We start from the raw sequence: 16,268 nt of genomic DNA on the forward strand, positions 1-16,268 counted from the left end.
CCGTCAAAAAAAAATCAAACCTTTCTATTGGGTTTATTCAACTGGGTGTATAAGCCACCATGGGGTTTGCTCAGATTTTAGCTGAGAGTTACATGAATCCAACTAATCACAGTTTAGTCAACCAACCATTGCTGAGTTCACTCATGAACTCAACAATGGCCAGGATTCAATGTTGCAACGCCATGCTTTGGTCAAGAGGCCAGAATGCTGAGCTACCATACAAGCTGTGACTCACAAAATATGATGGCTGGATTCATATACCTTCTTCAATCCCCAACCACCAAGACAGAGGCTTATTGCATTGTGTGAACCTAACAATTGTTTCTTCCATCTGCGCTTGCCAGGAGACTCCTAAACATGGCAGAGGCAAGATGGAGGAATACAGACAGTCCTTGGCTTATGGTCAGTAATGACCATTTGAAGTTACTTTGGACACCCCCCTCCCAAAAGCTACTTATGATCCAAACCTGGCTCATGGTGATGTGATCATATTCTAGCCCAGATTTACAGCCATTTGCAGCATTTTGCAACCCCATGACCACAATTTACAATGTTTTTGCCAGAAATTGTCCTTTACTTCCGGTTTCCCAGCAAATAACACCCCACAGCGAACAATGGGTTCCCTTAATAATCGCAGTGTTAATGACCACTGCAAAATAGGTCATAAAATTGGATGCGGTCACATGTGACATGCTTAATGACCATCACGGCTTATGATCAAAATATCAGGCTTAATTATTGTTGCATGTGGAGGACTACCTGTAGAAGGTAGCTTATCGGTCACGCCATCTGGAGAGGAATTGGATCCCAGGGCCTTGTTGAAGGAATTTGATCTCAGGGACTTGTTTATATACCCAAGCAATCCAATCCCAAAGAAGGCTGTGAAATATTTATCCCTTGGTGAATTCATCCGGAGCAGCAGGAAAGTGAGAAGGCAGAGACACTGAGAAAGGTAGCACAAAGAAAATGGCTTGTTTCACTGTGACTGAGCAGGTTGCAGGAACCTGGCTTATTCACAGCTCAGCAGAACTGGCAAATCCAGCCAACCAGAGCTGATCCAATAAGCCACACTTAAACCATGTTGCTCACAACATCTTGCTTCAAGCTGAAAGTAACGTCCCAGCCAGTCAAGGAATCCTTTGCAGGTCTGAAGGCACTCAACAGACATTGTTGCGATGGAGCTGCTGCCCATAGACCCCAATATAAGATGGTGTAAAGCAGTTGAAAGAGAGTAGTAATTCAACAGGCAGCAAAGGGGAGGAGAGCGAAATAATACTATAGAACTGGAACTTGGAAGAGACTTTCCTGCTCTGAAAATGCAACCTCAAAATGCAACCAATTACAAATCAATTTTCTTTTTCTTGATATGATTAATCAACTTGGAATAACTGGACACAATTGCCCTCGCATGAACGCATACAAAATGTCTGCAACACTGACGACTCTAGTGACTAAGACCTGGACCTTATTTTATAAACCACAATGGCCGAGTTCATATGGTGTGTTATGACAGAAAGAGACCATGATTAAAGAAGCCATGATTGATTACAGGGGCAACCCCAACTGATGAAGGAAGAAAAGTAAAGCAACCTCTCTCTGCCTTTAATTGATTCAGTGGGGGCTTCAGTAAAGGGCCCTGGAATTGCAACAATACTCTGGATTATCCGATCTAAGGAATCACTCGTCTTACCAAATTATCCTACCTTAAAATACAAACCCAACAGGGCGCATTTTGCATTTCTTCCCTTATGCATAAGGGGTTAAGCTGAATGAACACAATTTAAGATTCACCAAACACTATCAGCTTGGGTGTTATAACGTCAGCAGCTATTTTCCCACCGACTGAATTAATCGGTTTTCGAGATTTCGGCAACGCAACAAGAGCTGCAAACTCCATTTGCACAAAGCCGTGATCCCACTAACTCAGGTCAACGCGAACTCAGCTTAGCCTGCAGCTGGCTAGGTCTTCCACAGGCGAAGAGAGTTGTGTGTGAACCCAACCTTTGCCCGACCCACAGAGAGTCAACTCAACCCTTTTCTTCCATTCTCACCCCCCAACCCCGAATCTCTCCCAAAAGACCGGTTTCACAAAACACCCTAACCAGCCGGGGCCAGCTGAACCCAGGTTCACTGTCCGGAGGAATCCTGCTTGCACACACACACACACCAGCCTCCAAGGTTAAGTGGGAGCACCAGCTCAAGTTCTCACAAGTTTTGAAGCCTGACACGAAAGTGGCTGGGCAGACCCGGGACTACCTTGTCGTAAGAACGCAACTCAGAACTCAGCTCACGGACACACAGAGGATTGGCAGGAGGGAAGGGGGGCAGGGGAGGCAGAGTCGGGGGAGGGGGTCCCCTGAGCCAAGCCCCTCCCTGCCCCCCCCCGCAAGCCGTACCGGAGCGGTTGCGCCACGCTGCCTTCCAAGCTGCGCTCCGGCTGTGGCTGCGGCTGCTGCCCGGCGGGGGCGGCCTCCGGCTGGGGCCCCTTCAGCAGCCTCAGCTCGTCGCCTTCCAGCGTGCGGTACCAGCTCTGCGGCGCTCCGTCGGGCACCAGCACGGGGCTCTTGGCCTCCTCCGCGCCGGCCGGGGGCGCCTTGACCAGGTGGGCTGCGCCGACGGGCAGTTGCTGCAGCAGCTTCTGCATGGCGGGGCTGGCCGGAGCAGCTGCCCAGCCAGACGCCCAGACGGCTGCAGCCGCGGGAGTTCGCCGGCTCCGCCGCCCAGCCACGTTAGCAGCTCCGCCGCCTCGCTGGCTGGCTGGCCCGGGCGCGGGCGGGGCTTCTGGGAGCCGCCAGCCACTCCGCGCGCCGCCCCGCCCGACGGCTGCTCCCCCCCCTCCCCAGAAACCAGACGCCAAGGCTTTGGGCGCAGCGCCACCTGGCGGCCCAGGGAGGAGCTGCCCCGCTCCGTCCGCAGCCCGTGCCCAGGTGCTGCTTCTGCGGACGGGGAAGAAGGCCCGGGGGCGCTGCTGGGTGGCGGACCGGGAGAAGCGAATTCTTGGCATGGGGGGTGGGTGGGGGTGGGGGTGGAGAGGGCCTAGGGCAGTGATGGCGAACCTTTTAGAGACCGAGTGCCCAAACTGCAACCCAAAACCCACTTAGGCATCGTCGGGTGCCGGGTGGGTGTGGCCCATTGGCTGGGTGTGGCCCATTGGGTGGGCGTAGCCCATTGGGTGGGCGCGGCTGCGGTGGTAACAGCAGACTGGGCGGGACTAAAAATTTCAATCAATCAATTCCAACTTTGCAAGATTTCTTTTCCCGCGAGAAGCTGAAATTGACTGATCGATTGAACCTTTTTTTTTTTTGCACACGGCGGTGGAGGCCTAAAGCGAAAAGGTTTTATAAAACCCAGCTGAAGGCCTAGGACTGGGGCGACGGTGTGCGTGCCCACAGAGAGGGCTCTGGGTGCCGCCTCTGGCACCCGTGCCATAGGTTCGCCATCACTGGCCTAGGGCAGTGATGGTGAACCTTTTAGAGACTGAGTGCCCAAAACCTGGTCCCACCCCTGCTCCACCCCCACTACGCCTGCCCACAGGGCCACTCACTGCCTTCAGGGCCCGTCGCAGATCACCCAGCAGTGACATGGCGGTCACGCCCTCTGCCCGCGCCCCGCAGCATCAACTGTGCGCGATGGGGTGTGAGGGCAGTCTTCTCTATGCTGCCTGGCTGCCATGTCCTTGGCTGCGCTGTTCCGCGTGGGCCACGCTCAGGGATGACTCTCCTCCAGGGGGGCTGCTGGTGAGGAGGGGGTCGTGGGGGGAGGTGAGGCTAGGGCAATGGCACGTGTGCCCACAGAGAGGGCTCCGAGTGCCCCCTCTGGCACCCGTGCCATAGGTTTGCCACCACTGCCTTAAGTCCAGAGCAGGAAACGGTATGGCTAGAATTGGGTCCAGAATTGCCTTGTGCTAAGCAAAGCAGATGTTGTGACTTGTGCCTCATTTTACAATCTTGTTTGCCAAGGTTGTTAAGCAAATCTGGCTCCCCCCTCCCCCAATTGACTTTGCTTGCAGGAATCCGGCTGGGAGGGTTGCAAATGGCAATCCTATGACCCCAGGACACTGCAACCCTCAGCCAAGCATCTGGATTTTGACCACATGGCTGTGGGGATGCCACAACAGTCATAAAATGGGAGGGCCAGTTGTAAATCACTTTTCTCAGTGCTGTTGTAGCTTTGAATAGTCACTAAACCAGGGGTAGGCAAACCTTGGCTCTTTTATGACTCGTGGACTTCAACTCCCAGAATTCCTGAGCCAGCATGGCTCAGCATGGAAACCTCTCCCTTTCCCCTCAGCATGGCTGGCTCAGGAATTCTGGGAGTTGAAGTCCACGAATCATAAAAGAGCCAAGGTTGCCTACCCCTGCACTAAACGATTGGTTGGAAGTCTTGAACCTTAAAGCTGCCAAAGCTGAGAAACACAGTTAAAGCCTTTCTCAATAAAGTTTAATTTGACTCTTCTTATGAAGCCAGTTTCCTCATCTGGTCTGACGTGTAAAGAGGATTGTTGTTCTTTGCCAGCAACTCCAAGTAGTAGACCTCAATTTATTCCCCATCAACTTTCCAACTTCTAGGCACTTCTCTTATCTTTCCCACAGTTAATCTTTCAGGGGCCCAAGCTGCAATTAGCAGTTTGAAGGAAGGGACCATATTACTGAACAATGACGCAAAGGCCCTATTCACACAACTCTATAACCCATAACATGGCTTGCTTCTTTGTGACTTGTTCCCTGAAGGTAACCAACTCTAATCAAGAAGCCATAATCAACCAACTGCAGCCAAAGGACTATCACACTGTGTTGCCTGGAATTTCTATTTCTTTTTCTACACTGCCTTTTATTGTCTTACTTTTTAAGCTACCTCAGGCTTCCTTTCAGGCAGAACCTTCTGTTCTCATGTGTTTTTTTTTCTTGTATCAAAACGGCAAGAAACTGCCTGCCTGGCTGGGTTTTTTTTAGCCTGCAGCAAAATAAAATGATACATATCAATGGTTCAGCACCATGGACAGATCCGGAGTTTTGGGTGGCGCCCCAAAAGGGACCGAGATGAGTTTGGCGGAAGGCTTTTCAGCTAAAGAACACAAACAAGAAAGGGTCTGCAGATGCCCCCTCCCCGAAAGAGAGATCAGAAGTCATCACAATAATGAATTCCTTCCTTCTTGTACCAAGGGACGGAAGCGGAGAGAAAGGGAAGACTCATTAGTTCATTCATTCATCAAAGGAGCCAGTGAGCTGTCCATTGTACTAGCTTAGCTCTCAAAGGCCACACAGAAGTGGCAAAACTGCATTTATAGTCTTGCTCCTAAAGAGTTGAGTCTTTCTCATCCTGGACCCTGGATTTTAACCTGCCAGCCCTCCCCACTCCCCAAACACATACAGGTGGCAGCATGTCTCTTTTGGTGACGCCGGTGATCAGAAGCAGAAAAATCAACACAATTGGCAAATGCAAAACTCACCTAGTTTTTCACTGAAGAACACAACCAGGCACTATGCTGGTAATTGCACAAACAAGCAGGCCCCTATGCACATTGACAACGTAACAATATATGCCGCATGCCTCAACATTATAACAACACTTTTCCTGTCTTTAACACAGAAGGTGTTTCCTACCAGAAAAATACAAAGTTAGTTTATATGGGCAAAGAAATTCAGTACTCTTAGAAACTCCCCACTTTCATTTAAAAATGCTCACACGTTTCTAGTCCTTAGGGGTTTAAAAACAAACAAAGCATTCCAACACACAGGAGTAATTGCTAACCAATTCATGGAAGAAATCTTGTTTCTCGTGCGGGGGAACCCTAGCAAAGGAAGAAAAACATCAGAGAGCGCATAATGGGAAAAGCTCATTTCTGCATGAAACCTTTAAGGAGCGGCTTTCAACAGGCAAACAATACTGGGCTGGGGTACAGGGATAATCTGATCCGATACTAATTTGGTCTTCATTTCATTCCATGCATCCATCCATGCATCCATCCTTCCATGCGTTCAACCGTCCATCTTTCCATCCATCCCAAAATTTTAAGATGTTTTCTTCATCTCAGAAGAAACATTTAGATTTTTAAGGATGGTAGAAATAGCCTGCCATCATCCAAATATCACCCCAATATTAGGCTGAATTGGGCACCAAAGAGGATGAATTGGGTACCGGGGAACCAATCCTGTATCCAGGGTCACACAGCTCATTTACATGTCCTGGAAAATGTGTCTGTTCTCACAGGCTGTCTCTACTGACACAGACATGGCTCTGCCTTCCTGTTCATTCTGCCAGGTTTTCCCTGTCCTACCGAGCCTTAATTCTCTTCATGGCATGCCAAATCATCCAGATGTGGCATACAGGCTGAGTCCCCACATGGGACTAAGGCAGGGGTCTTCAAACTTGGCCCTTTTATGACTTGTGAACTTCAACTCCCAGAATTCCTCAGCCAGCGTGCCTGGCTGAGGAATTCTGGGAGTTGAAGTCCACAAGTCATAAAAGGGCCAAGTTTGAAGACCTCTGGACTAAGGCATGGTTCACTGAACAAGCCAACACAGACTGGATTCTTGCAACATGCTAAGTTATAAAGCATCGTTTAAGTCTTAGTATGTCTTCATATATTACAGGAGGTCAAAACTACACTGATTTACACAATCTGCCCAACCAGCCAGAAGATTATAGAGTTTTGTGATTTTTTTTCCCATTCCAGGATACTTTGATCCAGAGAGTTGTAAAAGGTAAGGTTATTTTTTTCACTGCTAAAACTGCTTTGAGCCATGCTAGGAGAAGTTACGTGCATAGAAAGGCTGTTCTCCCATCAGTATCCTATACAGAAAACTTCTCAGCTTTTGCTCAAAAAAAAAGAGAAACAACCAGTGCAGATACTAATATGAGGACTCCATTTCATAAATGCCAAGCTGCGATGCAGAATCAGAACAAAAATTATGCTTCTCCGGAGGAGGCCCAAATACCAGCCAAAAGCTCTTGTGGAATTATCCATTACATCCAACACGGAACTGCAACTCTCCTTCTCTCTCCCAAAGCAGTGGATCAGCCTCCCTCAACCTGGGGCCTTGCAAATGCACTAGGACTACACCGCCCAGAATCCCCACCAGCAAAGAAACAGCACAATCCAATGGCAAGGTGGAGATTTTAGTCTCACACCAAGAATTAGCCAAATATCTGATTCAGAAATATGGGGCTGGTTTTTCTTACTCTTCCCCATCCATCATCCTTCGGGATGACTGGGGATAATACTGGGGCAGGGGGCAGAGGTAGGGCACTCCAGGAATTGCCCCCAACAATTTGGAGAAAGGGAAATAAAAATGCAACAAGCAACCATCATGCTCAGAATGGATGGAAAATGCAAGTTCCTGACTGAGGAAAAAAAGGACAAGATTGAAAAAGTAAAGATGCTTTTCAGGTGAAAGGAGGGAAGAAGATCTATATCTATATCTATATCTATATCTATATCTATCTATCATCTATCTATATCTATATATATTGATTTATTAAACTTCTGCCCAGAATCTCCAACTACCCAGTATAAGAATCAAATCAAGCATATATTAATCATAAAAAAAGATCACATCTTTTGAATCGACAAGGGGAAGCTGCAGGTCATAGAAAGCCAACCTTGCGCCTTTGGGACAGGTGTTTTACCCCGCCTCAATTCTAAAATGGTTTTCTTCCCTTCCCAACCCAATCCTAGAGACTCCTGGTGGTCTCCCATCCCAGCACTAACACGGTCCGACCTGCTCGGCCTCTTGGAGACCAGCCAAGGACGTTCCACCCAGGAAAGGCATAATCACACAAGATCCCCCCCCCGCCCCATAGCCGTTCCCCTTTTAGCGGGGATTTTTTTAGCAGCGGCGGCGGGGGGGGGGGCGGCACTTTCCTGGCCCAGATTGGCTCGGAGGCTCCTGGCGTCATTCCCCAGATGGGGCGGGGGGGGGGCAGCGAAAAATCCTGGCCATCCTTTTGCAAAGCAAGGAGCCCTTAGCCGGGAAGGGGGAGTGGAGGGAGGGGGGGCGGGAGGCAAGCAGCCCCAAAGCAGCTCCATTCCCCCCCCCGGGGGAGGCCTGGGTTTGCAACCTGGCGCCCCCCCCCCCGTTCTCCGGAACGGGATCGAGGCTGCGCTCCCGCCTCCCTCCTCCTCCTCCCCCCCCCACCCCGGGAGAGCCGCACCTTTTGTAATCCGAGGAGAAGATCCCCCCGCTGGCCGGATCGTGCCCGTACTCCGGCTCCCCCAGGCTGGAAGAGCCGCCCTTCTCCTCGTTGTAGGCTTGGCCGGCGGACATGGCTGCGGGCGGAGGAGGGACGCCGGGGCTGGCCCGGCCTGGCCTGGCCTGGCCTGGCTTCCAGGGGGGGGGGACGGACGCGGCGCGCCCCGGCAGCCGCTCTGGATGCGGCTGATGTCAGCGGCGCGGGGGAGCGGCTGCTGCAGCCGGGGCTGGGAAGCGCCTCCCCGCCCCTTAAAGGGGCCGGCCGGCGGGAAGGGCTCTCCTGCGGCTGCCTAGGACGCCCATCCAACCGGTGAAGCCCGCCCTGGAGTAGCGCGGGAGGAGGAGAAGCGCTGCCTCCCCCCCCCCGGGAGGGTTGCTCGCCGTTTACAAAGAGGGCAGGGCTCAGCCTTGAGGGCTGCAAACCGGGTTGCGGGGGGGGGTGTTGGTGGCAGTCTGGCCACTTCCAAGGCCCAGGGTGGCTTATTCGGCAAGCCACGATGGGCAGTATTGCAGGCCAACTCTGGTTAGAAGGCAGTGTTGCAGGCCAACTCTGCCCACTGCCAGCAGTTTGAGCCTGACCGGCTCAAGGTGGGCTCAGCCTTCGAATCCTTCCTGTCAGGAATAAAATTTTAGAATAAGAAGTAAAGTTAAGTGACACGTACTCTGTAAAATTTCTACACGCAGAGAGTAAGATTTCTACACAAAATTTCTACACGTAGACTGCAAGATTTCTACACAATTTCTACATGTACACGTACCTTCTAGGGGTTCTGCACGTAGGCTATAGGATTTCCACACTGAGCTATAGGATTTCATGATAAAGTACATATAAGGGAATAGGTGAAGCAAAATAGTAAGGGGCAGGGATAATGTATTTTGTTTAGGCGGCTCTGATAAGATTGTAACCTCAGAGGAGGGGGCCAAGGCGTCGGGATAGAAAGTATATAATGTGTGTCTTTGTTGTGACTAGGTGTGGCTCAAATATTTATTTGGAGTCCACCACGCTTTGCAAACCGTTATATCCAATAAATCTCTGTCTAATTTCAACTTGCTGTTTAGTGTTATTCAGTGGGCTAGAATTTCTACCAACATTCCAAGGTCGGTCAAATGAGGACCCAGATTGTTGGGGGCGAGAGGCTGACCCTGTAAACCATTTAGAGAGGGCTGGAAAGCTCTGTGAAGCGGTATATAAGTCTAAGCGCTGTTGCTATTGCTATCTTCCGGGCATAAAGCGATGGGCTGGTGCTCTCTGCGAAGCTCTTTGGGGGCAACAGGCGAGAGCTGAGCTGGTCCTGTTTTTGGAGGGAAAGGAGAAGCTTACATGCCAGGCGTGGAGGATAATCTAAGGGGTTTTCAAGGAAAATGGCCCTCCTTTCTCAAACATTTGCTTTGTTTGATGGATCCCGTCTCTGGAAAGTCCCGTCATTCATTCCCACCCCAGAAATGCAGAACCGGTTTTGCTATTACTCTAAATCAGTGATGGCGAACCTTTTATAGACCAAGTGCCCAAATTGCAACCCAAAACCCACTTATGCATCGTCGAGTGCTGGGTGGGTGTGGCCCATTGGGTGAGCATGGCTGCAGTGGTAACGGCAGACTGGGTGGGGCTAAAAAGTTCAATCAATCAATTCCAACTTTGCAAGATCTTTTTTTTCTGCAAGAAGTTGAAATTGACTGATTGAACCTTTTTTTTTTTTTTTTTGCACATGGCAGTGGAGGCCTAAAGCGAAAAGGTTTTATAAAACCCAGCTGAAGGCCTAGGACTGGGACGACGGCACGCGTGCCCACAGAGAGGGCTCTGAGTGCCGCCTCTGGCACCCGTGCCATAGGTTCGCCACCACTGTTCTAAATGTTCTTTCAAAAATCCTTTTCTGCTACTGATGGAAGGAAGGGAACTTGGTCAATTTGCAGGACACCATTAAAAGGAGATCCTCAGTAGATCGGACAATCAGCTGATGGTGTCCACTTGGGAAATTGGCCTGCACGCTTTGGAAAAGCAACGTTGGCCTTTTAAAATTTGTTTTGGGGCATCCCAAGCATGCACGGTGCAATAATTATGGCAATTCCCAATTAAAACAGCAGAGGGAGCTGCACACCATTATTGGTATTCCTACCGGGACCTTTTGACTTACTCTTTCAAAGCCAGTAAGTCAATGGAATATCTACAGTCTGTAAATTTTAGCAAACCATACTGATGGTGGTCCAAGAAGAAGGGGATGGATGAAAAAATCCATCCTCTTTCTGGACCCACTCAATCCTTTCATCTTGCAGAGGGAAGTCCCATGACTAAACGTTCTTTGTATTCCACTGTGGACAATTGCTTTCAGTTGTAATTGTTGCCTGAAGATATCTAAATTTTTAGAAGTATTTTGTGCTTTATGGTATCACGCATTCAGCCTGATGCTGTCTAGAATCCAGATACATTCAGGGCCACAGAATTTCAAGTTAACATGTCCCACAGTTGCAAGACAATTGGGTGAGGATAACTGGTTGATATAATCAAAGTCCACATCATGAAGGTGAGCATCCAAAGCACTTAAGCACTTGTAAGACTGAAGTTTTCAGTGGAAGAGAAATTATTCTCTTCCACTATATTTCCTTCTACTACACAAGTAGTTCCTTCTACAACAATTTGAAAGCCTATTTTCCAAGGAACTCATTCTAAGCGAATAGCCTCTGGACCACAATTGTGGACATGTTCCACAAGGAACATGGAAGTCTTATGACCTGCAAAATTAATAAATGCAGATAAAAGTAAAAATCCTCCCTTGACCTACTTAAGCAGCTTGAAACTCATCCTTTGCTGTTTTAGTATGTTGAGGCAGTCAAGCAAATAGATTCAGTTGATCACGAGACAAAACAGGGACAGAAGCGGCTGCATTTTAGCTGTGTTCTACTTACAACTTTCTCAAATCCAGCAGTTTCTACCTTCTGGATTTTCAGCAAGCCTGGCTGAATTCCAACTCTCGTCATTCTCATCAGCATGACCAAGCATAAAAAATCAAAAGGCCCATCCATGGTTCGTCAACATCGGATGGGTTGAAGTTGTCCTACCTGGGGTATGTTTTGGGGATCTTCTGCACGTTACCGTCTACCGGTAAAAATCCTTTACTTTCTCACAACTACAACAGACTATTGACATCATACTAGGCTCAGCTAGGTATCAAAAGAGAACTGCAGAAAGGTTGCCCTTCAACCTTCGGAAATTTGGTCATGCCTGGGACTGCATGAAATTAAGTCCACACGTTGAAGGCATCACAAGAGCTTTGTCTCTGGCTGCCAATGGTCTTGGAAGCCAAGTTGATAGTCCCTGTCCTCATCCAACCGTGGAAAGTAGGACACCTCATTGAAAAATACTGAAAGCCAAGGCCTGTTGCAGAACAAGGGGGAAAAAAAACCTCCTGGCTCTCTGGGAATTCTAATTACCTATGAAACCGGATCCAGGTACTACATTGATCAGATAGAGGGCACTGAGGGCATTATCCTATGTGAAGACACATTGTGGCTACTATTAGAAGCTTGATCCCCCTAAGATGTTAGTGGCAATCTTCAACTGGGGTTGGATAGTAAGCTTGAGCAGATCTTGATGCAGCCACCCTTGGAGAAAAATGTCCTTTATTTCTTCTACTCAAAGGGCACATGGAGAAGAAGGAGAGAGAGAGAGATGCTGTGTGCAGTCCAGTCTTTTGACTTTCCCATTGCACTGCTTGCATTCCCCCCCCCCCCTTGTCAGATGACTTCACTTTAAGTCTCTCTGCTTAATGGGGTTAATTAAATGATTTTGGAGGGGCAAAGAATGGCCTTATTCTTTAAATACCTCAATGACAATTGGATTGGCTTCAGGCAGTGATTATTGGCCTAATGACAGATGGTGGGCCAAGCTAATCCACCATCTTCACCCCTCCTCAAATCCCCACTGGAGAGATGGATTTCCCCCCCCCCCCTCAACTGAGTGGATGCAAGACCAACATGCAAAGACAGCATCTGAGTCAGCCTTTCTCTTGAGGCAATATGCTGCTGCTTAAGAACTTTAATATACAGCATATCTAGGTTTTCACTGCCTCGGTCCTCTCTTTAAATTCGTCTTCCCTAATTTGATGCCTTCTAGATATGTCCTCCTCTAATCACTAGCCAGCATGACCAGAGCAGTTAACACCAGCAGAAGAGAAACAATTGGTCCACTTCAGATCACCTAACCCTGTGACCTCACCAGAATAAAGTAGGCAGTGAGCGTTTCTTGATGCTTGCAATGATCTCAGTGAGGTCTGTGCTCTTCAAACGGATTAGAAGCAACAGCTAACTCTTCTCTGAATTAACCCACCACATATCTTTCGCCATGGATTGATGATTGCATCTCCAAAGATTAAGCCAAAGTCAAGAGGCCCTAACTGTCATTCAAGGAGGATGTAGGGCCACAGATGGGAAGCGTGACGGGTGACATGCAGAATATTAGCAAGGCATAATGCAATAATGCCGAATGGGATGTGGCCTCTTGCTCCAAGTGTCAATAGAATCAATACAAGACTCAGTCAAGAGTCTTTCCTAAAATCTGTCTTTTTTTTTAACTACTTTTTAAAAAGGAAGCTTAAGTTCAGAGAACAGCAATTAAAATGATCAAAGGCCTGGAGACTAAAACATGAAGAACGGCTGCAGGACTTGGGTTTGGCTAGTCTAAAGAAAAGAAGAAATAGGGGTGACATGATAGCAGTATTCCAGTATTTGAGGGGCTGCCACAAAGAAGAAGGGGTCAAACTATTCTCCAAAGCACTAGAGGGCAAGACAAGAAACAATGGTTGGAAACTGACCAAAGAGAGAAGCAACCTGGAATTAAGGAGAAACTTCCTAACAGTGAGGACGATTAACCAGTGGAACAGAAGTTGCCTTCAGAAATCGTGGGCGCTCCATCCCTGGAGATTTTTAAGAAGAGGCTAGACAGTCACTTGTCTGAGATGGTATAGGTCCATGGTGGCGAACCTGTGGCACACGTGCCACAGGTGGCACGCAGAGCCCTCTCTGTGGGCACGCGTGCCGTCGCCCCAGTCCTAGGCCTTCAGCTGGGTTTTATAAAACCTTTTTGCTTTAGACCTCCGCCGCCGTGTGCAAAAAAAAAAAGGTTCAATCAATCAGTCAATTTCAACTTCTTGGGAGAAAAAAAAAAGATCTCGCAAAGTTGGAATTGATTGATTGAACTTTTTGGTCCCACCCAGTCTGCCGTTACCACCGCAGCCATGCCCATCCAATGGGCCACGGCCACGCAATTGGCCACACCCACCCAATGGGCCACGGCCACCCGGCACCTGACGATACATAAGTGGGTTTTGGGTTGCAGTTAGGACACTTGGTCTCTAAAAGGTTCGCCATCACTGGTATAGGTTCTCCTGCTTGAGCTGGGGGCTGGACTAGAAGACCTCCAAGGTCCCTTCCAGCGCTGTTCTATTCTATTCTGATCAGAAAAATCCTTCTCAAGTTGGAAGGTTGATGGTGTACCACAGTTACATTAAACAGACGGTCATTTTTCATCTCCATCAAGAGCCACGGATCTCAGGGAATTAAGCTGGAGCATTATACAGAGAAGGCCTGCTTCATCTCCGATGTGCTGACACCAGCATTTAGTTCAGAGCTGATCCTCTTCCTCCTCCTCTTCTTCCTCTACTCTTGCTCCTTCTCAGTGACAGTTACGTAACAGGTTATGACAGTAACCCTCAACCTGACAGCCTAGCACATTTTGAGATTTGACGGCTTTGGCTTTTGGAAATAAACACTAATGCCGTTTGCAAGCAGGTGGAGCTTGGGGCTGTGAGAGATTAAGCATCGAATTCCTTGGCTTTGATTTGGCTTGGCCAGAGCTTTGAGTTGCAGCTCACCACATTTGAATGCGTCTGACAAAGCGAGTTATGGCTCAGAAAACTGATGCCTTGAATAAAATGTGTTAATCAGAAACGGGTGCTACCAGCCTCTTGAAGAGTTTAGACAATACATAGGGCAGTGATGGCGAAACTTTTAGAGACCGAGCGCCCAAACCGCAACCCAAAACCCGTTTATTTATCACAAAGTGCCAGGGCTGCATCAGCATTGTGGTGCCCTGGTGGCTCTGAGTGCCGCGTCTGGCACGCAAAAACTGGAGGCGCAAAAATGGGCCACCGTGCTGCAAGGCGCAAAAACGGCCACTGCCACACCACAGGGTGCAGATACAAGGCGCTGCATCATGCAAGAACGGGACAGGACTAGTGAGTATCATGCAGGCACTAGCCCCACCCCATTTGCAGTGCAAAATGCTTCCCCCTCCCTTTTGTTCCAGTCCAACAATGGTTGGTGACCTCTGCTCTACCATCTCTACTTGAGCTTGCTAGTCGGCCGCTTTGCTTCCTTTGTGCTGGGTGGGGCTCCTGCTCCGGGCGGCAATGGCAGCCTGATGGACTTGCTGCCGGTGGTGGTGCACGTGCCAACAGAGAGGGCTCTGAGTGCCACCTCTGGCACGCATGCCATAGGTTCGCCACCACTGACATAGGGGAAAAAGTACAGGTGGGCTGAGAATCTTACCTCTTCCAACCTGACCACATCTTTTGTTAAATAAAATTGCTTGTGAATCGCTAAAAGTGGTGGAAGACTTTCAAGAGGAACTGATGATTGAAAAACTATTCCTTGGTATAGAACGATAAAAGTTATGAATACAAAACTGAACGAATAAATAATCTCAACTATTCATACAACATCATAGCTCTGCCCGGCAGCCCTTTCCCATTTGATGGAGCGCAGCCATGATTAAATAGTGAGACGGTGGTGTATATATTTGAGTAATAAATACGCACAAAAATAAAAAAGGTGAAAAGTTTCTTTTGGCATAGGAGCTGTAATGGTTTGTGGGAATGACCTAGGAAGAGAGGGCAACAATTAGATAAAAGTCAGCTTCGGCCTGCAGCAGGAATATGGACAAGACCAGATGTTGTAACCATCAGTTGAAATTTCTCCAAGGTCATCATCTCTGTGGTTGTGTACAAGTTCTTGGTTTGTGAGAATCTTTCTGCCCAGTGGAAAGCAGGCATCTACAAATATAACCCAAGTCCTATGAGAAACAATTGCAATAGTGAGATATATTCCTGTTTGAGGAAGATAGGTGGTTCAGAAATGTTGAACGAAAGAGAGAGGGGGGAGAGGGAGGGAGGGAGGGAGGGAGGGAGAGGGAGAGAGAGAGAGAGAGAGAGAGAGAGAGAGAGAGAGAGAGAGAGAGAGAGAGAGAGAGAGAGAGAGAATGAGAATCCAGCTATCCAGCTTGGAGGACAAGAGCATCAAGAGAAGACATCATCACCATTTAGAAAACCTCATCCAGAAGGTAGAATAGAAATAGCAGAGTGGCCACTCCTAAAATTGTAATCCATGCCCAGATGAAGGATCACTGCAAGTTCAAACTGATGGCCTACCTCTCATTATCTTGGATAACTTCCAAAACAAGGTGATCAGATGTCAGAGCTTAGTCAAATACAGCCATCAAAAGTATCGTAAAGCAAGAACTGGGAGGTAAAAGCCGGGACAGGGAATTAGATCCAAGAAAAGTGAAGATGAGTCTCTCCCCACCCCCCCAGTGAGATCCCAGCCCGAACATGACCTCTTTTACAGGTCAACCTGAGGGGACAAGCAGTCAGGGTGTCAAGGCAGGGTGATGTGTCACAGTAGGACAAAAGGCCTTCATGAGAAACGTTTAGCCTACTGTAATGATTTCTTTGCTCTTATTGACTCAAACGGAAACTTGGAATTTGCAACAGAAGAAGAAGAAGAAGAAGAAGAAGAAGAAGAAGAAGAAGAAGAAGAAGAAGAAGAAGAAGAAGAAGAAGAAGAAGAAGAAGAAGAAGAAGAAGAAGAAGAAGAAGAAGAAGAGGTAAGAAAAAGAAAGAAAGAAAGAAAGAAAAGAAAAAGAAAGAAAGAAAGAAAGAAAGAAAAGAAAGAAAAAGAAAAAGAAAGAAAAGGAAAGAAAGAAAGAAAGAAAGAAAGAGAAAGAAAGAAAGGAAAGAAAAAGAAAGAAAGAAAGAAAGAAAGAAAAGAAAGAAAAAGAAAAAGAAAGAAAAGGAAAGAAAGAAAGAA

At 48.2% G+C, this 16,268-nt stretch overlaps 1 protein-coding gene across 2 annotated transcripts in view; it reads right to left on the minus strand.

The window, feature by feature from the left end:
* Positions 1–8,267, minus strand: part of AP3B2 (adaptor related protein complex 3 subunit beta 2) — a 39,669-nt gene extending 31,402 nt beyond the window's left edge. For both annotated transcript variants that reach the window (XM_029284587.1, XM_015818447.1), the window contains exon 1: positions 8,155–8,267. In XM_029284587.1, coding sequence (XP_029140420.1) covers positions 8,155–8,267 — 113 coding nt within the window. The remainder of the gene's footprint in view (positions 1–8,154) is intronic.
* Positions 8,268–16,268: the final 8,001 nt, after the last annotated feature.

Source organism: Protobothrops mucrosquamatus, unplaced genomic scaffold (assembly GCF_001527695.2).
Source record: "Protobothrops mucrosquamatus isolate PMUCROS unplaced genomic scaffold, P.Mucros_1.0 scaffold741, whole genome shotgun sequence".
NCBI lineage: Eukaryota > Metazoa > Chordata > Lepidosauria > Squamata > Viperidae > Protobothrops > Protobothrops mucrosquamatus.